This window comes from Nannobrachium achirus (genome assembly GCF_963921795.1).
Source record: "Nannobrachium achirus genome assembly, chromosome: 8".
In the NCBI taxonomy this organism is placed as follows: Eukaryota; Metazoa; Chordata; class Actinopteri; order Myctophiformes; family Myctophidae; genus Nannobrachium; species Nannobrachium achirus.
In genome coordinates, this window is record NC_137817.1 from 7519176 (window position 1) to 7546747 (window position 27572).

General features: G+C 41.7%; 1 protein-coding gene across 1 annotated transcript in view; it reads right to left on the reverse strand.

The window, feature by feature from the left end:
* The window catches only part of dync2h1 (dynein cytoplasmic 2 heavy chain 1), a 557731-nt gene that overhangs the window by 469342 nt on the left and 60817 nt on the right, over positions 1-27572 (reverse strand). The window contains 7 exon segments of the mRNA XM_080731168.1: positions 6086-6236; positions 8811-8924; positions 9455-9567; positions 12242-12359; positions 13670-13802; positions 15750-15904; positions 21661-21729. Coding sequence (XP_080587294.1) covers positions 6086-6236; positions 8811-8924; positions 9455-9567; positions 12242-12359; positions 13670-13802; positions 15750-15904; positions 21661-21729 — 853 coding nt within the window.

Below are 27572 nucleotides of genomic sequence, written 5' to 3' on the forward strand. Positions count from 1 at the left end.
AGTGTGTCAACAATAGTCAAAATGGCAGATCTAAAAGTGCAGGACCTATCGCGATGTGACATGTAGTGAGCTTGTAGATCTGCTTTTTTGGACTATTTTCTAAAAATATTTGAAAGTGAAACCGTCTGTGGGTTTTGTAATTATTGAACAAATGAAATATTAAGAGCATATTACCGTCAAGCGGCAACACGGTATACAGCATGTCCCACAAACCAACAACACGTCTTTCAATTCCAGCGTTCTACCATAGATTACAAGCTCTAAATGTTGTTTTGGTCCTGACAACACAAGAATTGCCTCTGTGCATTCGCCCAGGCTATCGTTCCACAGCAGCAGCACGTCTGGTGTTTTCCAAACCCCGCTGTGCGATCGCGGCACAAAGTAATAGCTTGTAAGTTAATGTAATGACCCGGGGATAAATAGATGGACGCATTAAAAGCTCAGGCACCAGAGCAATGGATGGATGATGTTAAACTAGGCAGGCTTGCTATCGTTTGTATCGTTGTTCTTAATATTGTCGCTGTCGGGTGGAAACCTTGTCAGTCCAAAACAGTTCCTTTTTATTATCATTAATCCATGTAGACTGAGTACGCATTACTGCATATTATTTTATGATTTAACTAATGAAATATATCAGATTTACAAGCTCACAACGCGACACAGAGTGCCGTGCTGAGAACTTGTAGATCTGCTATTTTTTTTAAATCTTGAAAATTAGAATTGTTTACTCGATTTTGACCCAAAGGTGTCTTTTGAATCCTTCTAAGGTTTTTTTTTAAAAACCTATGTTTCTATGTCAGTGGTGCTCAGACTTTTTCATGTCAAAGACCCCCAAAATGATATGTATTTGAATACATATCATTTGAATACAAAATATTTAGTTCCAGGGACCCCCCAGAAGCAAAATTTGAGTTACAAATGTCAGCTTAAAAATTACATATATTCAAACATTTCCACACATTTTCACGACTCTTCAAAAATAGCAGATATACAAGCTTGTATATCTGCTATTTTTCAATAGTTAACGCATTAAATAATTATAGGCCTAAACGGCTAAAACAATTAAAAATAGCCGATCTGCCGATCTATGCGAGGCGTTGTAGCTTGTAGATCAGCTATTTCCACTACTTTTGTGCGACACTCTTGCATGATGAAGTGGAGTACTCAAAAACAACCACATAGAAATATGGAGATATGAGGTTTCTGCCCGACAGCAACGATATGCTACAGTGTACATTATGGCGGCTAGCAAGGGGACGCATGAGAGGCTTAGGAAAATGCCATCAGAGAACGCAACAGCCACGAGGTGGGTTTGAAAACACAACATAAATAATCCAAATTGATGAATAGAATAAGAACAACATAATTAAAAAGCACATGCTAAACCATTAGCATGCCTTGCTCAGACTGTCAATAGCGACTTTAAGCTAGATGATTTTCAGGACGGCAACGCCAGGCGGACTTCGGCTGCTATGACGTAATCGCCGTAGCGATCAAAATGGTTAAGCAAAGCCTCTGCGGCGACGGGTTCCCACCCCTTTCACTGAACGCTTTGGTTCCCATGGCGACGCGTAGACGCAGCAGAAGGAGTAGGCGCTACGTGGGAAGGGACCTTCTGCCGTAGTAGAGACGGCTGGGGCGACGGCTGGGGCGACGGCAGGTTTATCTATCGAGCACGGATCATTTCCGTTTACCGTTGTCATCTGCCGTTGCCGTAGCGTTGCTTAAGGTCGCTAATGTCTGAGACACAAGAACTCGGGAACAGTAATGTTCCTGAGTTCTGAATGGTCCTAAATAGTTTTATAACTGGCTAGATGGTAGACACTCATCAGTGGTTCTCAACATTTCCAGGCAGCGAACTGGGTACCCCCCCACCCTGACAAACTGTAGAATGTGGAATGTAGGAGTTGAGGGCGGCATTACATTTAGTTTGACTCGGTTCCATGTACAGATAAACAGGACCATATCAAATAATGCTCTAAGGGTAGCACCCGCCACAGTGGTGTCTGATAAGAACTTAACCGAGAAGATGTCAACCCCAGTCATTATGAATGAGTATGGATCTGAAAAGCCTTGTACAATGCAGAGGTGTTTGGGTTGTAAGGCCAAACATTCTGATTCATACAGAAGTTGCTAGACTCTCTCCTGGGGGGAGCCAGTCCATGATCGTGAAGGTTTCTAGTCCTAGAGAAAGAGATGGATTTGGGATAATGCTGATTGCATCTTTTTTTCTACTGAGTGAGAAAACAGAGCAAGATTTTCTTTCCATAAATAAGCAATGAGGGAAATACAGACGGACATGAAAGAGCTTCATGTACAAAATCCTGTCCGCACAAGTTCATTTGTACCATTTTAGTTCCAGTTGTATCTTTTAGAAGGTGGTGGTATATTTGATAACAAATATATATATATATATATATATATATATATATATATACATATATATATATATATATATATATATATATATATATATATATATATATATATATATATATATATATATATTTGGTGATCATTAGAATGTCTAGAACATGGACATATGTTATTATTGTGAACAGGACTCCTACGACACCATCTGAAAGGCAAATCATCTGGGGACCCCCCTCCCCAAAATCGTGTGGGGACCCCCCCAGGGGGTCCTGACCCACAGTATGAGAAACACTGCGGTATAGACACCAAATCCCTCTTTTGAGTCTCCGAGCGGAAACAGTACAGGAACCGCTGTGTGGAGCTGGATCCATTGTATATTATGTGAAGCAGTCACACTCCACAAGCTTTCTATCTCCTCCTGACAGGAGCAAAATGGCTTTTCTCCAACGCTGTGACCTTAGAACAGAAGCCAGCCTGCAAGACAAGATGACCGTTCAGGAACCTGCCTCTTTTATATATATCGCCGCTGTCCCACAGAATCCTTGTACGTCCAAACAAAGTTACTTTTCAGGATATGGGACCTGTGTTCCAATGGATCCAGGGGCGAAATTAGATCTTATTATGCATGGGTTTTCAGATCAAAAGCGCCCTGTACTGCTGTTAGGGGTGCCATAGATTAGGCGATTAGAGACCCCTAATATATTGGAAATGACAAAATACATATCGTCGTTGTCGGGTGTAAACCTCGTAAGGGGGGCCCTTGGGTTTGTCAAACCCATCAACCCTATACAAATTACGCTTGTGAATGGATCCAATGTAGTTATGTACATAGGGCTGTCACGATTATGACATTTTACATGACGATTAACTGTCACTCAAATAATTGCGATTAACGATTTCAATTGTGTTTTTGTCGTTGACAATTACATTTCTGTTTGGCTTGTAGGTTTTGAAGTTGCACATGGCAAATATGACACATAACCTAAAGATACAAAGAAATGAAGGACATATTTGACAACTTTACACTTTAAAAAGAACATTGATAGTGGAAATAGCCAATCTACAACGCGTTGTGAGCTTGTAGATCTGCTATTTCCACTATCTTTTTTTAAATGTTTGAACATATATAAACATTTTTCAACATGTAAACGATTATGATGATTATCACAAAATAATTGCGATTATGGGTTAATACTTGACCCGCAGACAGACTTAACCACTTTCAATTCCACAATAAGGGGGGGATAAATGAAAAAATAGCTATACGACACATTGTGAACTTGTAGATCAGCTATTTCTGACCCGAGAGAAAACAATATACGTATATAGAGATATAATATATATATATATATATATATATATATATATAGAGAGAGAGAGAGAGAGAGAGAGAGAGATATATAATATATATGGAGATACAACTTTTCTGGCCGACACATTCGGTGGGACCGCTCTCACTCCCTGTCTGGGTTTTATGTGGCGTTCACTTAGCCCCAGGTCATTAGATTAGGCCAGTGGGCAATTACTCTGGCCAGTTTAATCTGTAGGAGCGTGTCTCTGTGTCTGGCTGGCTATCAGGGCAGTCCACGGTGGAAGCGTTTATCTCTTCGTGATAAATAACGGCCTGCATCGTGATTAGAGCTAAATCAGTACAGCAGCCATGGGAGAGCGAGAGACAAAGATGGCTTTGGTTCGGAGAGGAATGTTATGATGTGTGTGAGAGTGTGTTTGTCTGTGTTTAGCTAACAGTAGATATTGTAAATCGTCTACAGTTGCGCAATGTATTGACTTAGCAGATGCACACGCGATACACACATGTTTGTATTACTACTAGAGGTTCGGGCGGCATTGCTGCCTTCATATCTATTCGCCGTCTGCAGCATATCGAGTAGCGTAGAACAGCGTTTCTCAAAGTGGATTCTTGGGACTTTGTGGATTCCTTTATGGGGTCTAAATTGACCCATATATGTCTGTAACTTTAACAGCATAAAACCAATTAAGGGCAAGAAGTAGACATCAGCTGAACACAAAGTTCATAGGTAGTGTGGCCGAGTGGTCTAAGGCGCTGGATTAAGGCTCCAGTCTCTCTGGAGGCGTGGGTTCAAATCCCACCTCTGCCAAAAGATGTATTTGCAAACCTTGCTTTTATTTCAAATGTCTGCGTCTTCTGCAGATGCCCATATCAACAATCAGTCCTGGTGGCATGATGGATAAATCTGTTCAAATCGCATTCAGGGACATATAAAACAGAGTGGCGCATTGGAAGCGTGCTGGGCCCATAACCAAGAGGTCGATGGATGGAAACCATCCTCTGCTATCTTTAATGTTAAAAGACGTATCTGCAATGCTAAAAGAATTCTTCCTGATTTTGTCACAACATCAACATCAGGCCTAATGGATAGATGTGTTCAAATCCCATTCAGGGAAGCGTAAAGCAGAGTGGCGCTGGCGCAGCGGAAGCGTGCTGGGCCCATAACCCAGAGGTCGATGGATCGAAACCATCCTCTGCTACAAAGGTTTTAAACTAGAACAACAGATCTCTGCCAAGTTGGCCATCCACCCAGCTGTCAGTCTTGGGCTGCAGCCATCAAGACAGGTGGAAACTGCTCTATAGAGACCTCTGAACATGATCCTTTGTTGAGTTTATTTTGCTCCCTGAATAATGACTCCCAAGGACTTTTCACAACCTTATTACTGACTTCCTAAAGCCTTATTACTGTATTATTACTGCCTCCTGCCTTATTTAGCCTTATTTCTGACTTCCTTACTTAGTTACTTTCAACCATTGCCTCTTTCTCTCTCTCTTTCACTGACACCTCTGCTATAATGGCTTGTCAACCTATATGGCTGAATGATGGCATTGTAGGGATGAACAATAAAGGTACAATAGAGGCTGTGGTAGCCCCTGTCGCAGCCCCGGTGGCCTAATGGATAAGGCACTGGCCTCCTAAGCCAGGGATTGTGGGTTCGAGTCCCACCTGGGGTGGCTGATAGCAGAGTGGCGCAGCGGAAGCGTGCTGGGCCCATAACCCAGAGGTCGATGGATCGAAACCATCCTCTGCTAAGCAACCTTTTGACGCTTCGTCATCACAACAACATCAACCTGCAGTCTTGGCATCATGCCGATTTCATCATGCTGGCAAATCCCACAGAGTGTTGTTTTCATCTGGGGTGTATTTCATTAGAGAATTGCAAAGGAAGCATGCTGGGCTCTTAACGCACAGGCTGAATCCAAAATGGACCCGTTGGTTGTATGCTTCCATTGCTCAGGGAGAAGGACAACAGGATGATGATCTGTGTGTTCATGGTATCATTTGTGGGAATTACCTGTATTTGGTGCTTTATGGGAATATGAGTTGATGAAGACCCTGAAATGGATTTAGTTGGACCTGCACACCGCAACTATTGACTGCTGGCTGGCTCGTTTACACTTTGTGTGTCGCTGTATAATTATAACACACTCTTTCATAAACAATATAGAACGGTACCGTTCGGGGGTTATCCTTATTCGGGGGTTATAAATAGTGAGTCTGTGACCACTGTACATAAGCACAGAGCATTGTGCTGTGATGCAATGTAGACCGGGTATGTTTCGGTGTGTGATATCGCTGCAAAACTAATAAAAAAAATAGTGACACACACACACGCATTCACACGCGCACACACACACACACACGCACACACACACACACACACGCACACACGCACGTACCTGTGTTACCCTGGTCTTCAGAGCTGGTGTCTACAGTGGTGTAGTGTTCTAGTTTAGCAGCCAACTCCAGCTCCAGCTGCTGTAGACTCTGCTCCCTCAGAGCCTTCTCCATGTCTTCAGTGAACTGGATCTGCTCCGCCAGGCACAGGATCTACACACACGCACACGCACACGCACACGCACACGCACACACACACACACACACACACACACACACACACACACACACACACACTTGTCATACTGGAATCCGGAACCGGATCCAACATTGAGGAATCGTTTCCAGAACTTTTTTATGTACCTGTATATATATTTTTTTTTCAGAGCTGGCATGTGGACTTCATGTCTGCAATACAAGTACAATACTAGTGGTTCTCAAACGTATGTTTTCTTCCCTATAGTAGGTTGGTATAATATCACTCTGAAATTGATAGTAACTGATAGGGCTGTCACAGTTATTACATAATCGTCTAATTGCAATCATTAATTATTTTGCATAATCGTCATAATCGTTTCCATGTTGAGAAATGTTAACATAGTTTCAAAACCTTTCAAAAAGTAGTGGAAATAGCAGATCTACAAGGTCAGAACACGTTCTGAGCTTGTAGATCAGCTAATTCCACTACTAATGTTCTTTTTTAAGTATAAAGTTGTCAAATATGTCAGTAATTATTTAAGCTATTTAAGCTGTTTATAATAAAGAACTGCCATAGGACTTGTAGTGCTAGTTGTGGCTCCATTTCTCAAGACAGCACATACTGTAGTTCAGGTGTATGGTGCACCGCGACTCAGCGTGTCACGTATGCCTTGATGTGTTACAAATTTTTGTATGTTTTGAATACATGACTGCTGTGTCGTAAGACAAATTTCAGTGTGAACTGACAATAAAGTACTATATCATATATCATCCCAGGGCAGTGGTTCTCAAAGTGGATTCCAGGGACTTTGTGGGTTCCTTATGGGGGTCTAAATTGAACCATACACAGTATACAATGGAAACAAATGGACCCGTAACTAGTGTCAGAGTTAAGGGGAAACCTTGAAATGTAAAAGCTTGAGAAACGCTCCCATGGACTAGTGTGTGGGTAGAAAAGAGGCTTTTCAAAATAGACCACATTTTGTACACAAGAGGGCACTCAAGAGCTTTGAATCTCTACAGAGAAAACATTTGTTTTGGAGCAATTCTTTTACATTCTCAACACTATTCCAATCAAAACCTATACAGTATTGAAGATGAAAGGAAACAGGAATCATGTTTTTAATCTATAGGCAAGTCATTGCTAATAAGACTGCCTCTAGAATGACTGTACAATTGGTTTTCATCAGGCCAAACTAAACAATACACCATACTGCATGTAAAGAGAAGTGGGTGGAGTGGGAGGTATTTGTTTCTTCTTTTTTTATAAATTATAATGGAAATACATCAATCAATGGGACGCGTTGTGAGCTTGTAGATCTGCTATTTTCAGCATGCAACCAAGTGTAAAATCAGTCATTAAGTTGCCAACAAGGCCTGTCAAAATACATTTTGGTTGACTAGATCAACTGTGGATTTAGTTGCCTAAAAACGTATGATATATAGTCAACTAAAACTAAAACTTTTCAGGTGACAAAATTATGACTAAAATTAAATTACATTTTATTCAAAAGACTATGACTAAAACTAAATCAAAATGTGCTGTCAAAAACAACATTGCTCCCCAGTCAGTTAGGGGTTTAAATGAATACAGAATGATGTGCAGGACGTAATAATTTGTATATAGATGTGAGGGGACTTCATAACTGACTCAACTTTTTTTTGAACATTACATTTTAAGTAAAAACACCTCTCCCACACTTATGCCAGTGTGCCAGTGATCTCCCTCTCCTGTGCCAATGTTGGCATGCCCGTTGGCATGCCCGTGCCTAAGGTTGCCTACCCCTGGTCAAATAAAAGCACTCACTTCCATGTTTCAGGGGACCGGCCATTCTTGCTCCCTTACTGGAGGGACATTCATAAAAACCTGGAAGCTGATTTTGATATTTTAACATCCCCGTCGAGTTTGACACCTACCTACTACTACACTATGACATTATAGCTGGGGAACATTTCATTTCAAATGCGGAACAAAATAATGATAGGAAATTGATACTGACACCTCCGCTGGCAAGAAGATGGTTGAAACAGAAGATACTCAAGGGACCAGTGCCCATGTACCTGTTAAACTACTTCAAAGAGCGATAACATGACACCAGAGGGAGCTTCACTGATAGGGCTGTCACAATGATTTCATAATCGTTTCCATGTTGAAAAATTTTCATATATTTTTTTAAAGTAAAACATAGATTGGCTATTTCCATTATCAATGTTCTTTTTTTAAGTATAACGTTGTCAAATATGTCAGTAATTTCTTTGTATATTTAGGTTATGTGTCATATCTGCCATGTGCAACTTAAAAGCCTAAAAGTCAAACAGAAATGTAATTGTCAACGACAAAAACACAATTAAATTGTTAATAGCAATTATTTTGAGTGACAATTAATCGTCATGTAAAATGTCATAATCGTAACAGCCCTAGCTCCACTGATCTCATTCCACCCAGATTCCTCACAAACATGGGGCTAAATTAATTCTACTATCATGCCATCAACATGTGTAATGACCTAGCAACAGCCATCAAAAAGTCCCTCACTACCCTTCTTCAAAACCGCGTGCACATGCATGCGTGTGTGTGTGCGCATGTACCTGTGAGGGGTAACGAGAGGGGTCCACGTCTCCTTTCTTTCCTGCGGACACACACTCATACAGCAGGTGCTTCAATGTCTCCTTCATCTCTGCAGACAGCTCACCCAGCCACACCTGGAGAGAGTGCACGAACGTGCACGCGCACATGAACATGCACACACACACACACACACACACACACACGCACGCACACGCACACGCGCACACACACACACACACAATCAGGCATTTCAATTGGTTATGAACATGACGTAATGTAAATCTTATATTAAAGGTATGGAGTGTTTGTTCAGTGACAGGAGTACAGTATCCCCGTTTCTCCAGCTCTTAGTAAACACAAGTCGGGATACCAATTTCATCCAATAAGGAGAGAGAATCTCACAAAGGTTATGTATCGGCTTCAAATGGAGAGTGTTCCACTTCCAATTTATGTCCATTTCTTTTTTTTTTTCTCCGTAACTTCCAGAGAGACGAGGACACCGTTACCGAACAAACACTCTAGTCTAGAGCAGTTGTTCTCAAAAGTGGATTTCAGGGACTCTCTAGGTTCCATTATGGGAACTATTTAACATTCATTCCAAAAAATGTATAATATTAATTTTAAACATCAATTGATGTGACGAGCATGTGTGTCATGTGTTTACCTCCACGTGGTTGGAGATGCGGACGAGGTTCCTGAGTGGAACCACCTCTCCCTCTAGAGAACGCATGGCCACGATGTTCTGACACTGCTCGTCAAACTGCACACTGTTGATGCCTGCACACACACACACGCACACACGCGCACACGCACACACAGGTTTGTATAACTTTATGTGTGAGTACTTGAACATTTTAGGACAGCATTGAAAATGCACTGCAACGCTTTGTGTTTGTATCATCGCTGCATAGCTAAGTTTAACATAGGGACTGTATAGCATACATGGGCAACTGGCGGCCCGGGGGCCACATGCGGCCCCCACCTTCACTTAATGCGGCCCACAGGCTAATACCAGAATACTGATATATTATTGATTTCAGCTGTTAACAATTCCTAACATGACCTGCTTTAATTCTGTCAGTCTATATTAGTAGCTTAATGACTAGTATAGTAGTATTAAAATGTATTTTTTTGTCCAATGTATTTGTATTTAAGTTCATAAAGTTAACATGAGTATATCATTAAAATGTGTTTGAAATTAAATCAAAATGTTACATTTCAGCATTCCAATTCAAAAGAAGCAAAAAATAGCCGATCTACAAGCTCAAAACGCATCGCGCTGCGATGCGTTTTGAGCTTGCTATGAGGACATAGCAATATGTGGCCCTCTGGAGTGAAGGTGGAAATATAGTGGCCCTCACCATCATCAAAGTTGCCCACCCCTGCTGTATAGGGACTACAGGTTGTTGTAGTGCAGTGGTTCTCAAACCTTTTAATGTCAAGGACCCCCAAATTGACACTTGTTAGCTTGCAGAACCCCATTTGAAAAGATATGACAGGGACCCCCATTAGAGAAGACCTTTATGGCTTTAGCAGTGATTTTCAACCATTTAAATTTCAAGGACCCCCAGTTTGACATGGATATTAGGCTACAAACCCCCATTTAATGGCATTTCTATCTCTGGCACCGCAATTTATATTGTAAAATCAATGTTAATTAAACTCTGAGAGTTTGTACACTCTCAGAGTTATAGTTTATTGGTATGAAAAGTCATTTTCAGGCGGCTGCTACTCGTGACTTGTAAATAGATAGCCCATATGCCCCCCCCCCTCCCCTTTTCTGCTTTTGTAATTGATGTTATGCTTTTTCTGCTATTGAAATTGATGTTATCCTAGGTAAAGTACTATGTTCTATCCGTCTGTCTTTCAATGTTATATGAGATACATAAAGTGGTTCCTGTGTAAATAAGCCGTGAGGCTTTCTAGGATCTCCTTTTAGTTGACCTTGTACCAGTGATTTGTGCTGTCATGAATCTGTACTTTTTTTCTATTGCAAACCGCTAATAATTTCTTCAATCAATCAAAAAAAAAAAAAACTTGTAAAGGTCCATTTGGTAGGAATCCCCTGGAACTCCCTGGCACTAAACTTGGGACTCAGTGATTTTGTTAAATGTCAACCAAAAGTGAGATTCACCACTACTACTACTACTACTAGTACCACTACACATAGTAGTACAAGGAGGGAAGACAACACGAAAAGAAAGAAAAGGACAAGGGAAGAACGGGGAATAAACAAGAGCGGAACAAGACTAAAATAGAACCAAAAAGTACAACACAAAAGCAGCAGAGCCTAACAAAACAGGAAAATGGAAAAAAAGAGGGGAAGGGGAACAGAAAACATAACGTCACCGTCAAATGGAAACCTTCTATCGCCATATACTTTTAATGGGATTGTCATCAATGAACTGCTTCGGCCCACAACAGGGTCACAGAAAAGCAGCGGAGATAGCCGTGAAAGTTGAAGGGATATTTCACTTTTAAATATAGTCAGGGAATGTTATCAGAATACCTGTCAAAGCTGTGAATAAATTCCTTACAATTCCCCACAAAACTGCGAAAAGATGACTCATCATTAAACCATCGTTTTGTGGGGTCCATATTTAGCCCAAGGAATGTTTTTTTTTTCAAAACGAATACTTGCAATGGATTCAGAATAATTAAAAACACCTAGTTAGACCCCTCACATCCCACTTAAAGCAGACTTTCTGGGAGTCATTTGTCCTTTATAGTAGAGTGCAGGGGTAGGAAACCTTAGGCACGGGTGCCAACATTGGCACAGGGGAGAGTGATCACTGGCACACTGGCAGAAGTGTGAGAGAGAGGATTTTAATCATCCTGCACACAATTCTACATTAATTAAAATTATGAACTTAGACTGGTGGGGAGGGAGTCGGGGAGATAGGTCTGAGTCACTCTGAGTCTAATGATCATTATAACAATATCCTGACAACCAAAATATGTCTGAATTTTTGATGAGGTATCATTAATAAAATGTACGTTGATATGGCACACTGACCAGCTACAAAATAAAAAACATGGCACTTCATTTCAAAAAGGTTGCCGACCCCTGGTATAGTGTATAGTAAGTGAAAGTTACCCTACCCTAGCAAAATCTCCTAGGGATGTTGAATTTCAAACTGTGTTAGATATGTTTCTAGACACCTTTACGAACACATTGGTGAAGAAATTGTTTGGGAAGGAATTTATTCCCAGGTTTTATTAATAATATCCCCTGACTAATATATTTGGGGTGGTTTCAACATCTACTCTGCCTTTTTCTTTTGCTTGTTGCTTGTTTCAGTATTTAGATATTCAATATTAAATTTGTCCGACCCCTTTCCTATACAAAGCCATTGTAACTTCAAACTCCATTTTAACCATTCTAGATTCATGGAAAACACCCGTCCTTGGTTGACAGTGATGATATAAGTAAACAGTGAACGTCTCTGACCGGCAAAGAGCTTCTTGAGGTGAGACTGGATGACGGTGGGGTTGGTGGCCTGGCCCAGGATCTCTAACAGGTCATCATCTCCTATGAAGTAGAACCTGGGGAACGCGGAGCGCTTCTCCTGCAACACACACACATGCACACGCGCACACGCACACGCACACGCACATGCAAACGCACACGCACACACACACACACACACACACACACACACACACACACACACACACACACACACACACACACACACACACACGCACGCACACACACACAGGTTTGTACTTGTGAGGACATACTGTAATTATTAAATCTTTAGGACGTCATTGAAAACAGAGAGAAAATTGCTGAGAAATAGCAGATATGTGAGCTTGTACATCGGTTTAAAATAGGGAAAACTCTAACCCCAACCCCTAAACCTAAAGCCACACAATATTCCCCCAAAAAATCATACTAAAATGTTATTATATTGCCTCTTCTCTGCCCCAGCGACACACTCTCGTGGGATCCTGCACGAGTAAACATGGGACGTGCGCGAGATTTGCCGCCAGACACCAGCGATACTACTTAGGAGTAGGATCTGTGTACCATCTCGCCTCTAGTGGCACCAATTGAGATTGCTTATCTTCCTATATTAAACATCTTTGGTATCACACAGGGGAGCAATTGACACACCAAGTAAGTCATTTTCAATGAGAGGCGAGTGGCAAGCTGACAGAGCCCGTGAGACTGTTGGCGTGCATGCTCATCTCATGCACACGTCTGCCTGTGGCCATGGAGGTGAGTTTCATTTAACCCATTCAGAACGGGTACACATTATAGTGCATTATTATTTTATGCTTTAACTATTGAAAAATAGCAGATATACAAGCTCACAGCGCGGCACCGAGTGCCGCGCTGCGCTGCGAGCTTGTAGATCTGCTATTTTTGAAAAGTTGTGAACATTTGAATTTTGACCCGATTCTCTACGTGTCTTTTGAATCCTTCTAAGGTTTTTTTAAAAACCTGTGTTTCTATGTTAGCAATCTGGCCAGCCATCGTCAAAGAAAAGGTCCTTTTCACTTAAATAGAGCTCGGTTAGTCTGTTCTTGAGACTACTATGTCAGTGGTTCTCAAACCTTTTCATGTGAAGGACCCCCAAAATTATATGTATTTGGCCACGGACCCCCATCTCAAAATATCTAGTTCCAGGGACCACCCAGAAGCAAAATTTGAGAGACAAACGTTCGCTTACACACGTTTTCACAACTTTTTCCAAAAATAGCAGATCTACAAGATCGCAGCGCGGCACTCGGTGCCGCGCTGTGAGCTTGTATATCTGCTATCTTTCACTGGTTAAACCATTCAATAATTCTAGGCCTAAAATTTAAGCAATGAGTAATGCGAGCCCTGCTGCATGCATGTGTACAGGTACAGTACAGTACAGTACAATACCTCCAGGAACTCGTTGAGGGACTTCTGGCAGCGCTGCAGCTGATCCAGGATGGTGACCAGGGAGTTCCTGATGCCAGCCCTGGAGCTCAGAGAAACCACGCGGCTGTCCCTCTGCACGTCTGACATGATAGACCTGCACGGTGCACACAAACACACACCACCCATTAGAGAAACCACACCGCTGTCCCTCTGCACGTCTGACATGATAGACCTGCACGGTGCACACAAACACACACCACCCATTAGAGAAACCACACAGCTGTCCCTCTGCACGTCTGACATGATAGACCAGCACGGTGCACACAAACACACACCACCCATTAGAGAAACCACGCGACTGTCCCTCTGCACGTCTGACATGATAGACCTGCACGGTGCACACAATCACACACCGCCCACATCGTTACTTTTGCAACCAGATACATTATTATCTACAAAGGACGTGCTAACCCAGCTGTCCAACACTAGGGGGCGTACTTTGGCACCTTTTCGACTGCAGCTTTAGCACCACACTACACTACACCACACCACACCACATACAGATATCTACATTTTCCATTACACAAAAGTACCCCTATCGGTAAGAGACAAATTGACCCTCTTAACTGTGATTATAATACAATATAAATTTGTATTACAACTATCCTAATTATAATACACTATAATGGATTATAACTGTTATTATAATACACTATAAAGTAGTTATGTATTACTAGGATAACTATAATCAGGGGCGGGCATTTGCTCTACGCAGACTACGCAACTGTGTAGCCTCTGCTGGGCTCATTATTCTGAGCATTTAGGGAAAAAAAGTAAGTCTCTAGCACATTCCTGTCAAAAGTTATGATTTTCTAAAGAATTGACCAACTGCTCACTGGAGTCAATAGATTTCACACAGAGACCAGCTGGCGACAATTGAGTTGATTGATTGGAATGTTAAGTGATCAGCTCTCTCTCTTGTCTCTCTATGAATTTCCTGTACATACGTGCAATATCCAAACTGTACTCAAAGATTACACACATTAAGCTTGAAAATGAATGATGTTAAGAAAATATATTATTTTATCTAAATTTTGAAAAATAAAAGAAATTGTAAAAATATAAATTTAAAAAAATTATTATTAACTGATATTCCCTTATTGTTATTACAATAATTATTGTCCTGCATCAAATATGTCCTGTATAAAAATATACATATAGGCCTACTCAATATACCTTTGATTACCTTACTTACCTTACTGTACTCTTCTTAAATTAATCAAATAGATCCAAAATGATTGTGGTTAGGTATTTAAAACCAACCATAATGACAACAAATAGGCTTCCTCTGCCTCTGCTCTTCATTGTCTTGTCAAGTTCATTGTCTTGTCATGCTAAATCATCACTTTTTCAGAATTGGAGGGTGGCATTTTTAATTCCTGTGCTTCGCGCACGCGCATACTGTTTTTCGCACATAGCTATATTTCACGCGCCCTCATGGGGGGGCCTCTTTTACTACCTTTGTGGGGAGCCCCCAGTTTATAAAAACCGCCCCTGACTATAATGCAATTCAATTCAAAGGAGCAAGTGTCTTGTCTATTTCTCAAATCCTGCTATACTTGAGGGGACATTTGACCCTCACAAGCATAGTAATATACTGTAAGTGTACACACACACACACGCACACAAAAATATGCACTCACGCATGTGCATGCACTCACGCACGTGCATGCGCACACGCACACGCACATGCACACACACACACACACACACACACACACACACACACACACACACACACACACACACACACACACACGCACACACACACACACACACACACACACACACACACACACACACACACACACACACACACACACACACACACACACACAGCCTGCCAACATACATTTCAATTGACTAAATCAACTGTTGATTTAGTCGCCTAAAATCTTATGATATTTAGTCGACTAAAATTAGACTAAAACTAATACTTTTCAGGTGATTAAATCGTGACTGAAACTAAACTATTCAAAAGACTATGACTAAAACTAAATCAAAATTTGCTGTCAAAAACAACTCTGCACACACAGAGTACCTGAAGTCCTGGTCGACCCTCTTGAAGCGGGCCTGCTCTCGGGGCAGCGCCCCTCGTCCAAAGATGGGCTCCAGGTAGACCCAGCGCCTCTGGATGGCGTTCAGGCTGAGCAGGTACTCGTCCAGGTCCGACAGACGCACCTCCCACAGACTCACCTGGACGCACACGGTGAGAGAGAGTTTTTTTTTGATTGATTGATTGATTTATTAGAAGCACTTTGGTCCAAAAGGATAACACTGAAGAAAGACATACAGATCCTTCTCAAAAAATTAGAATATTGTGTGAAAAAGCATTGCAGATGCCCTAGCACCCCAAATCATAACTGACTTCGGGAACTTCCCACTGGACTTCAAGCAACTCTTACTTCAGAAGGTTGACATTTCTCTATTATAAATCCTTGTTTTGAGTGGTCTCGTGTAAATATTGTAATATTTTGAAATGTGGACTTTTGATATTCATGAGCTGTATGCCATAAAAAAATCTAAAATGTAACAAAAAAAGGTTTGGAATAATTCACTGAATGTCCAATGTATCTAGAATATATGAAGGTTTCAAGAAATATATGAAAGTTTCAAGAAGGTTTACTTTTACACAATATTCTAATTTTTCAAGAAGGATCTGTATTCACAAGTCTATTCACAAGTTGGGGTTGGGATGGAAGTACTATCGTAGGTGGTACTGAATAATCTCTTACCTCTCCATATGAACAGCTAACAGATGCATTTTTAAGACAGTTTTGAATGAGGCCAGCGAATTGCTTTTTTTGAGGGAAGGGGGGGGAGAGCATTCCACACCTGAATGGCAGTGTTGTGAAAGGTGAATTTACCCATATTTGTTTTAAAAATGGGTGGCACCAGATCCTTATTTGCGCTCCCTCTAGTATTATAGCCGTGAGAGTTGCTCACTCTTTTTAGGTAATCAATCAGATAATTTTCTACCGAGGGCATGGAGGGCAGCGATGCATTTACAATTTTATATGTCAGCCCTAATTTCAATTGATCTACTCTAGCTTCTAATTTGAGCCATCCTATGCTATCATAATGTGCTGCATAAAGGTGGGTCATCGGCCCCAACCCTAGGATGAGTCGAATTAGTTTGTTTTGAGAGGTTTGGAGCCTAGTTTTTTGGGCCATTGTGATGTTAGAGTACCAAGAGGTACAAGCATAGAGAGAGAGCACAACGCAGCACCGAACATGAGCTCACAGCTGAGTGGTGAGTGTTTACTGTTTTCCCACTTAACTCATAGGAGGTCCACGACATGTCAACATGCCAAACTCTTTGATGTCTCTGTGTGCCCGTCGACGTGTTCGACACGCTGTACAGTAAACTATACTGTAGCTACTGTACCAGGCTACCGCAGTGACGAAAAACACTTGATTTCCCGAAATACAGCGCAAGACCACGTGACCGGGAAGTGCTGTCTCCCCGATAGACATACATGTTAGGCTGCTGCAGAAAAGTGCATTTTTCTCCTAATCTAGCTTTTAAATCACCTTCATGTTCAAAATGCGGCCTTTTCTACCGTCCGTTACAAAAGCAACGAGGCCCGCGATTTTTTAAGGACATACTTGGATTACATTTATTCAGATTACTTTTTTGCCAGGAGGACCTCAAAGGTAGGTAAAATGGCGGGTTGCCATATGGGCACGGGAGAGTGTTTTCTGCTGGTGTTTCAGTCCGAGTGTATCAAAGGGTGCGTTCGGAAATGCGCACCGGGTGTGTGCCCAGTGTAGTGAGTGCCTAAACCTAACCCTAATCCTAACCTCTGTAAAACTATGCCTAAACTCAACCCTAACCCTAACCTCAGTAAAACTGTCTATGCCTAAACCTAACCCTAACCCCTAACCCTAACCAGACCCGGTGCGCATTTCCGAACGCACCCTTTGATACACTCGGACTGAAAGACCAGCAGAAAACACTCTCCCATATGGGCACCTGCCGATTAAATGTTGAATAATCCTGGGCACCCTATGTGTTAAGCAGCCTTGATGCCCTATTGCCTTATGCAGCCTCATTACTGCCGCTCTACTGCCTTATGCTGCCTTCTTAATGACTCCCTACTGTTTAAAATAGAGGCCGTGGTGGCACCTGTTGCAGCCCCGGTGGCCCAATGGATAAGGCACTGGCCTCCTAAGCCAGGGATTGTGGGTTCGAGTCCCACCTGGGGTGACTAATAGTAGCAGAGTGGTGCAGCGGGTGTGTGCTGGGCCCATAACCCAGAGGTAAATGCGTCGAAACCATCCTCTGCTACAACACTTTTAAACTAGAACAGTACAATAATCAGTACTAGGGGTGACCCCGAATAGTCGACTAATCGATCGAAACGGCACCTAGTCGAATGGCAATATCTTACTCGAATAATAAAATAAATTAAAAAAATGTCAGATGATTTAACATATACTTTGGTTTCTCGCAATAAAACATGCATAGCCTACTGGCTGCTTTCAATCAATCAATGAGGCACAGCCCTGTCTGTGTGTGTGCGTTGCGTAGACTCCACAGAACCTGCACAGCTGTGCTGTGTTAACACTTGTTATTGTTGTATTATTCTGATTACTATTCTTATAAGGCCATGATAATAAACCTTGGTTTAAATAATGAATGAGTTATCTATTAAAACAAAAGTCAAGAAGACATGCTATTTAAATGAGTGTTTCACCTCTGTTTTGTATAAGCCATTGTAAAAGAAAAGGGTAAAAAAAAAGAAAAACAAGCCATTCGACTACCATTCGACTATCAACACAATGACTAAAATCATAGCCGACTATACAAATCCTTAGTCGGGGACAGCCCTAATCAGTACAGATCTCTGCCAAGTTGACCATCCACCGAGCCGTCTGTGGAGGGATGTGTTTTCTCTCTCTTTTCTCTCATCCACACAGCTGTCAGTCATGGGCTGCAGCCATCAATACAGGTGAAAACTGCTCTATAGAGCAGGGGTTTTCAAAGTGGGTGCCGTGACGACAGTCCTGAGATACGGCGAGTTAATTTGATAATATTTGGAATTCATTTGGACAATTAAAAACAACTATTTAGGATAATCTTAAACTTGAATGTTAAACCTTCAGTCAGTTCAAACCAAAATAGACATTATCGCAATGTTTTCCTTGCTAAAGTTTGCCATATATATATAAGGTGCCAGGAGGGAAAAGGGCACTCCTAAAAATACTTTTTTCATCCAAGGCACCCCTACATTATCATATTGAATGTAGGGGTGCCTTGGATGAAAAAAGTAATTTTTAATGTAGGGGTGCCTTGGATGAAAAAAGTATTTTTAGGAGTGCCATGAGCCAACAACGTTTGGGAACCCCTGCTATAAAGACCCCTGGACATGGTCCTTTGTTTGTCCTTTGGGAACCCCTGCTATAAAGACCCCTGGACATGGTCCTTTGTTTGTCCTTTGGGAACCCCTGCTATAAAGACCCCTGGACATGGTCCTTTGTTGAATTTATTCTGTTCCCTGGATACTGACTCCCAAGGACCTTATGCAGTCTTATTACTGAACACATACAGCCTTTCGCAGCCTTATTACTAGGGTTGGGTATCGTCAGCGATACTTTTAATGGTATCGACCGCATGACGTCGATACTATCAAGTATCGATTCAGGTAAAAACGAACGATACCTTGTTTCGATACTCTTGAACACACCCCTGGCCGGTCGCATCTGTAACAGTTGGGCTAGTGAAAGTTTAATGACTGCTTCAGTAGGCTACACTCATTAGCCTACTGTGAAAATAGCCAACAATAGCCTATAATGTTTATTATTATGATGATTCTCCAACGTCTATACTAAAATGGCTGAATAACTGGCTTAATAACCTATTGTGGTGTGTAAAATAGCCCATAGAAAAAGGAAAATAATAATAATAATAATAATAATAATAATAAATAAAAAGTATCGAAAAAAGTATCATATCGATTCAAAGGTGAACGATACCCATCCCTACTAATTAATGACTCCCTATTCCCTTATAAAGACGTATTACTGTATTATTACTGCCTCCAAACTGCCTTATATAGCTGACACCTCTGCTATAATGGCTTGTCAACAGGCTGTGCTAGGCCATGTTGCAGCCCCGGTGGCCTAATGGATAAGGCACTGGCCTCCTAAGCCAGGGATTGTGGGTTTGAGTCCCACCTGGGGTGGCTGATAGCAGAGTGGCGCAGCGGAAGCGTGCTGGGCCCATAACCCAGAGGTCGATGGATCGAAACCATCCTCTGCTAGCACCGTTTTAAACTAGAAGAGTGTGCTCCTCAGTGAACAGACTTCTACTAGGCCAGGCTGTCTACTCCGTGATGTGTCAGTCATGGGGTGCAGCTGCAGGGACATTATTTGCATTTGTGGAGCCTCCAATGGGCAGAAGTGAAAACAGTTTTTGGCGTGTGTTCTATTCACGATATTCCTGGCCCCGCCCCCGGCTTCCTGTTCATATCCTGAAAGAAAATAAAAAACATCATTTGGTTTCCTGTGTCCTTGCATTAAAGTGTCAGTAGAGGCGCTCTGGGCTCTTGGCTCTGAATGAACCGGTGTTGCCATGTCTGCTTATAATAAGCAATTGGTGTCGTTGTTTATTGGGCTTACTTTCTAATATTTTTTAAACCAGTGGTTCCCAAATCTTTTCATATCAAGGACCCCAGATTAACAGATTTGTCCACAGTCGCAGACCCCCATCTGAAAATATGTGGTGCCAGGGACCGCCACACAGATTTGTGTTGTTAAAATGTTTCAAAAATATTCAAATTATTTTCGTTTTTTCTTTCCTCTATATTTTTTAAATAGCAAATATACAAGCTCACAATGTGTCACAATGTGACACATTGTGAGCTTGCTGATCTGCTATTTTCAAATGTAAATGTAAAGTAGTAAAACTGAACCTAGTTAATTCTATTGGGCTTATTATTCATAGACCTGGCCGCTTGTCTCTGGCAATATCTGGCAACAGACAATTCCCTGTCACTTCCTTGGGATCTCTTGTTCTTCGACTTGGGAGGAAGTGAAAAGATGTTTAAAAATGCTCCAGCGCCCTCTGTAAAAGGAAAATGGCAGCCTCCATAGAATGGCCAGGAATATCGAGATCCTTCAACATCAGTTGGTGGGTTAATTTTGTCCCCTTATAGCTGCCTTATCGCTGACCCCCTACTGCCTTATGCTGCCTTATTATTTAATGACTCCCTACCGCTTTATGCAGCCCTATTACTGCCTTATTGTTAAGTTCTGTTCAGATTCAATTCACCTTGATTCTGTTTGTGGGTCATTTTGGTCCGGGGGGATTGTGTAGCATGGGTGTAGTGCAAAAATGTTTTTTTACATGTTAATCACAGTAGACTCTTTAAGACCAGTGAGTTTCAGGTGGAAAAATGTAAACTTTTTTTTTTTTTTTTTTAATGAAATTTTTGTCAAAATGACCCGAACAGAACTTAAGGGTTAACGCATTTACACACCTAACACGACTGAAGTCAGGTTTATCAAATCCATGTGCTGACTGCCTAACTCGACTTAAGTCCTATTGTAAACCATAACGGTCTGTGGCACCCGCCACTGATGCAAAAAGTCCCATAATCCTTCGAGAGATGGCGTCATCAGGAAATGAAAATCACCGTTGGAAGCAATGGAACGATTTTCATGGAAAATGGACGTGTCCCGAATTTATCTCCAGATCACGTCCTTGTTTAAAACAAACCCTTTTCTACAGACCATAACAAAAGTACATATGGTCGTGGTTATAGTTTTTCGGAAAGAAAAGACGAATCCTCAGCCGTTCCCGGAAGTAATTAGATTACACTTGGACGGTGGTGCGTTTAAGGAGCCATGACAATAAGGTAAAAACACTGGAAAAACCTTGGCAGAATCTACTGAATGTATTAATGATATACCTGGCAGTGGATGTGTTAATAACATGTTGAACTGACCTTGTCCTGGAAGCCGCTGTAATATGGAGAGTCCTTCAGAGACTGCAGCAGGCAGCGGTTATCTCCCACCTGGACAGAGGCAGAGTGGAGAGAATAGGCTAGTTCACGGGTCTTCAACAGTTTCAGGCCAGGGACCCCTTAGTTGAGAGAGAGATGAAGCAGGGACCCCCACAACCTTTTCATGGATTCCATATACAGTTTATATACACAGTAGTTTCATCGTTTGACAGCACAATTTGTGTTTTCAGATAGTTAACCAATTGAACCGTCAATACTTTAAAAAACTTGACCTTTCACTCTGTACTTAGTCTGCCCTTTTTCCCCTCTACACCAAAGCCCTTTGCTGAAAATAGCCGATCTATAAGCTTATAACGCCTCGCAGCGCGAGGCGTTATGAGCTTGTAGATCTGCTATTTTTGGCTAAAGTTCTCAGAATAAGGACACTGGGGTTCAAGTGGTTAATATAAAAAAGGAGAAAAAAGTTTCTATGCTTGCAATGGATTCAGAATCATGAAAAAAAAAAAAATTTAGACCCCTCACATTTTTGGGGAGGTATTATTGTTTTGTTTTGTTTTTCTTTATAGTAAAATGTATAGTAAGTGAATGGGACCCAAACTTTCAGCAGCTGTCAAAAAATCCCCTAGGGATTTTGCTAATAGTAAGGGGATTTTATAAGATATTTGACCAATCTGCGAAGTAAATCGTTACCAAGACATTTCTTCACCAATGTGTTTCTAAAGGTGTGTAATAATATGTACTAAAAGGTTGAAATTCAACTCCCGGGGGAAACCTCATAAAAAAAACTGATTTGTGTTTGTGTCCCATTAATTTACTATACAGGAAAAAAATACAAAAAATAAATCTGCTTTAAGTAGCATGTGAGGGGTCAAACTAGGGTTTTTTCATGATGCTGAATCCATATCAACCATTTGTTTTGCATGAAAAACATTCCTTGGGCTAAAAATGGACCCACAAAACGATGGTTTTGTGGGTTTATTACACACCTTTATTACACACCTTTAGAAAACACATTGGTGAAGAAATTTCTTGGTAACGATATACTTTGCAGATTTTCTTATGTTCCCCTTACTATAATGGAATGTGTTATACTTTCAAAAAATGTACTCCTTTAATGGGTTAACTGATACCTTCTGAGAAAGTGGCAAGGTATTATTTATGGAATAAAGCCAAATTAAGACCCGCCCACTCTCTGAGCGGACTGGTTCTCTTGGTCTCGTGTTGTCATATGATGCTGAAGTTTCTTTCGTTTCTTCAGTACCAAACCAAAGGTTCTGATATCAGCTGTGGTGATGTCGGTCTCTGCATGCTTTTATATGACGTTAGTTTTGAGTGACATTATTACTACGGACATAGGGACCCACAAAGCCAGACGTAGGAGCCGTTAACACCGCTCAAAAACAGTGACAAAGACACCATTGGCTTTTATGCATTGTTCTTGGTCATGCTATCACGATGTTATTACCATGTTATTACGATACCATGTTATTTCCACTTTCCTGAGGTTCAATTTGTCACTGAATGGCCTTACGTTGTCCAGCGTGACTGTCGGTAATGGAGACTTGAAGACTGCCCTTGTACATATGAGTATAGCAGCAGTTTCCGTAGTGTAGTGGTTATCACGTTCGCCTCACACGCGAAAGGTCCCCGGTTCGGAACCGGGTGGAAACATCTTTAGTTGAGCCCAAAGCTCAACTCTTTGATACAACCTTGGTTGAAATGAATTGCATTGCTTTTAAGGCATAGTGTGAGTATGGCTAGTGGTGCTTGAACTTTCATCATGGTGGTAAAGACACTACAGGCAACACTACCATGTTATTAACATGTTATTACCATGTTATTACCATATTATTACCATAATGGTGGCATGCCAATCCTCGTTAGTATAGTGGTCAGTATCCCCGCCTGTCACGCGGGAGACCGGGGTTCAATTCCCCGACGGGGAGGTTGCTCTTTATTGTTCATGGATTGTTTGTTCATTCAAAGCTTCAAAGGAGGTTTATTGGCATGAGACACCACACGTTTACATTGCCAAAGCAAGTTTTAAAATATAATGGGGAATGTATATGTTACAGTATGTTTGGGTAACTCAGGACGGTAAGAGTAAGAGCGCTTGTTTTGTCGTTCACCACACACTAATCACCACCAGATGGCGACGCAGCCATTCAATAGTGAAGGCGCTGACGTCACTCGTTTGCGACTCTCTTTCTTTATTTACTAGCCTAGCCTAGCCTAGCCTAGCCTAGCCTAGCTTAGCCATTAGCTCCATTGTAGTCACTTGGACAGGGCGTTTATCGTGGGCTTGCCCAGGCCGTAACGATTGCATTCACCACGGCTTCGTAACTCGCGCGGCGCTCCGCCGGCCGCGCGGCCCTGGCCCGCTATTCGCGGCCACTCGCGCCTGCGGCGCTCGGGGGCGAAGAGCAGGACCAAGGTCCGCTGGCCTTCGCGCCGCTTGCAATGTCGTGGACAATCGAGCGGCTCCGCCTGGGAGAACGTTGTTGTGGCGACCGCTTGCTCCGCCCCGTGCGGCACCACGAGTGCTCCGTTTCTCGACCGTCCTGTTTCTCTAACAAACCGTGACATATATACAGTTGGAGGGGTTGTGTAAACAAAGCTATATCACATTGTGTCATTAATTATGTGTTATTACCATGTTACTACCATGTTATTACCATACTAGTGGCATGCCAATCCTCGTTAGTATAGTGGTCAGTATCCCCGCCTGTCACGCGGGAGACCGGGGTTCAATTCCCCGACGGGGAGGTTGCTCTTTATTGTTCATGGAATGTTTGCTCATTCAAAGCTTCAAATGAGCATTGTGTATACAGAACTACTGCCTGGCTCCAGCCAATAGACCCGCCCACTCTCTGAGGGGACTGCTTCTCTTGGTCTGGAAGTGGCATATGACGCGCCTCTTTCTGTCGGTGTCTTGGCGCACCGACCAATGAAATCAATGCAAGACGGAGGAGGGGTGGGTGACGTGGGTCTAACTTTTGAAAATCAACGGAAACAGTGGAGGGAGGGGTGGCTCACCAGAGCTCTTAACACAATTAGTGCCTCTTAATCTGAAAGTTGCTTGGTGCCTCGGTGCCACGCAGTTTCCTCCATAGGCCGCCGCTATTATTTTGAAGGGCTGGAAGGGGGTTGTTTTTGTTTTTTTGGATTATCACTTGACGGCAACGATTACGTCATCTAGTCACATGACAGTGTGGGACAAGAAGAGGAAGATGGCTGCGCCCTGCCTTGTGCCTTGTTTACATTTAGATCTGCTGCAAAATGTCTCAAAATGGCTATTTTGTTTAAATGAAGTTTCTTTATGGGCCTCTCCATTGACTTAACATTGAGGAGCTTCACTTCGCGTGCACGCCCAACGTGCGTTGTAAACAAATCGCCGACATTACCGATGCGGGCGGGACCGGAGCGACATTATGTAAGTAATAATATCTTTACTGTATATACAGTAAGATTCACAGTCCTCACCGTCAACGGCGCCATGGTATTAACCCTTTCAATGACGGTGAGCACCGTCAACAGCAGCAGAACAGTTAATTGCACTTTGAACTTCAAAGGGGTTCTGAACTGCAGTCATTGATTGAGCCATACAAGTGTAAATAGCTTGTTAGTGCTTCTCTCTAATCAATGAAACATCAAAGACAACAACTTGATTCCTGTCATACAAGGGGAGGGGGAATGTTTTGTGTACACAAGTCAAACACAACCCCTCCCACCAGATCTCTTGTGATTGGGAATTTCACATTTTAAATCCCCTCCCCTTTTAAATCAAATAGAATAGGGACAACTTCAGACTCAAGCTCCAGTGCAGAGTCTGAAATCAGGCTAACAGAGCTATGCCACATTATGTCATTATATATACTAGTACCAGTAAGACGCCCTAAGGACGAGAAGCGACTGTCAGGGCGCACGGAAACAACAGACTAACTTATTACACTATTACACTATAACACTTATTTCACAATTACACTTATTACACTATGACACTATTACACCTATTTCCCTATTACACTATTACACTTATGACCCTATGACACTATTACACCTGTTATACTATTACACGTATTGCACTATTGCACTTTGATACGACCTTGGTTGAAATTAATTGCATTGCTTTTAAGGCATAGTGTGAGTATGGCTAGTGGTGCTTGTACTTTCATCCTGGTGGCAAAAACACTCCAGGCAACACGACCATGTTATCACTGTGTTATCCCCATGTTATTAACACATTCAGAGCATGCCAATCCTCGTTAGTATAGTGGTCAGTATCCCCGCCTGTCACGCGGGAGACCGGGGTTCAATTCCCCGACGGGGAGGTTGCTCTTTATTGTTCACGGAATGTTTGTTCATTCAAAGCTTCAAAGGAGGTTTATTGGCATGAGACACCACACGTTTACATTGCCAAAGCAAGTTTTAAAATATAATGGGGAATGTATATACAGTTGGAGGGGTTGTGTAAACAAAGTTAATCACATTGTGTCATTATGTGTTATTACCATGTTACTACCATTTTATTACCATACTGGTGGCATGCCAATCCTCGTTAGTATAGTGGTCAGTATCCCCGCCTGTCACGCGGGAGACCGGGGTTCAATTCCCCGACGGGGAGGTTGCTCCTTATTGTTCATGGAATGTTTGCTCATTCAAAGCTTCAAAGGAGCTTTATTGGCATGAGGGGCATCATTGTGTATACAGAGCTCTGCCACATTGTGTCATTAGTACCAGTAAGACGCCCTAAGGGCAAGAAGCGACTGTCAGGGCGCACAGAAACAACAGACAAACTTATTGCCCTACACAATTACACTATTACACTTATTACACTATTACACTTATTACACTATTACACTTATTACACTTATTACACTATTACACTTATTACACTATTACACTTATTACACTATTAAACTTATTACACTATTACACTTATTACACTATTACACTATTACACTTATTACACTATGACACTATTACACCTATTTCCCTATTACACTTATGACCCTATGACACTATTACACCTATTACACTATTGAACTATTACACTTATGACCCTATGACACTATTACACTTATTACCCTATTACACTATTACACGTATTACCCTATTACACTATTACACTTATTACACAATTACACTATTACACTTATTACACTATTACACTTATTACACTGTTACACGTATTACACTATATGACAATATTACACCTATTTACTTTACTTTATTTGTTTATTTAGACGGGACAATGCATATTAATGAACACTACATGAATGCAATGTAAATAAGCCGGAATTAGCAAGAATGCTAAATTTCATCCGTAGTCCCCACATGAAGACAAAACAATACATACCAACAAACAGTAACCCTACATTAGGAGAGGGCGCCTAAGAACATACATACAAATACTATTTTTCCTGAACCAAGAAAAAAACAACAAAACAACACATATTACTAACAGTACCCTACATTAAAAAAGGATAGTTAAAAATATACGTACATGGCATGAGCTGTACTCTTAGAACTATACATGGTCACAGGTTTGATTGTCAACTAACCATTTTTTTAGATTGAACTTGAAGGATGGAAATGACAAACAGTCTCTTATTGTTAGAGGTAGGTCATTCCAGATTGAACATCCCTGCACTGAAAGGGTGTTTTTTCCAAAAGCGGTTACCCGGTACGGTACTTCGCAATCCCCTCTAGTGATTGCTCTAGTATTGAGTCCTCTATCAGGCTTCCTTTTTATGAATTCCTTTAGGGGAGGTGGGCATAGACCATTTAGGGTCTTATATACGATACTGACCTGTTTAAAAACCTTAAAAGTAGCGAAACTCAAAAAACGGTACCTCTGAAGAATATTACAATGGTGATATGAGTGGGGTTTC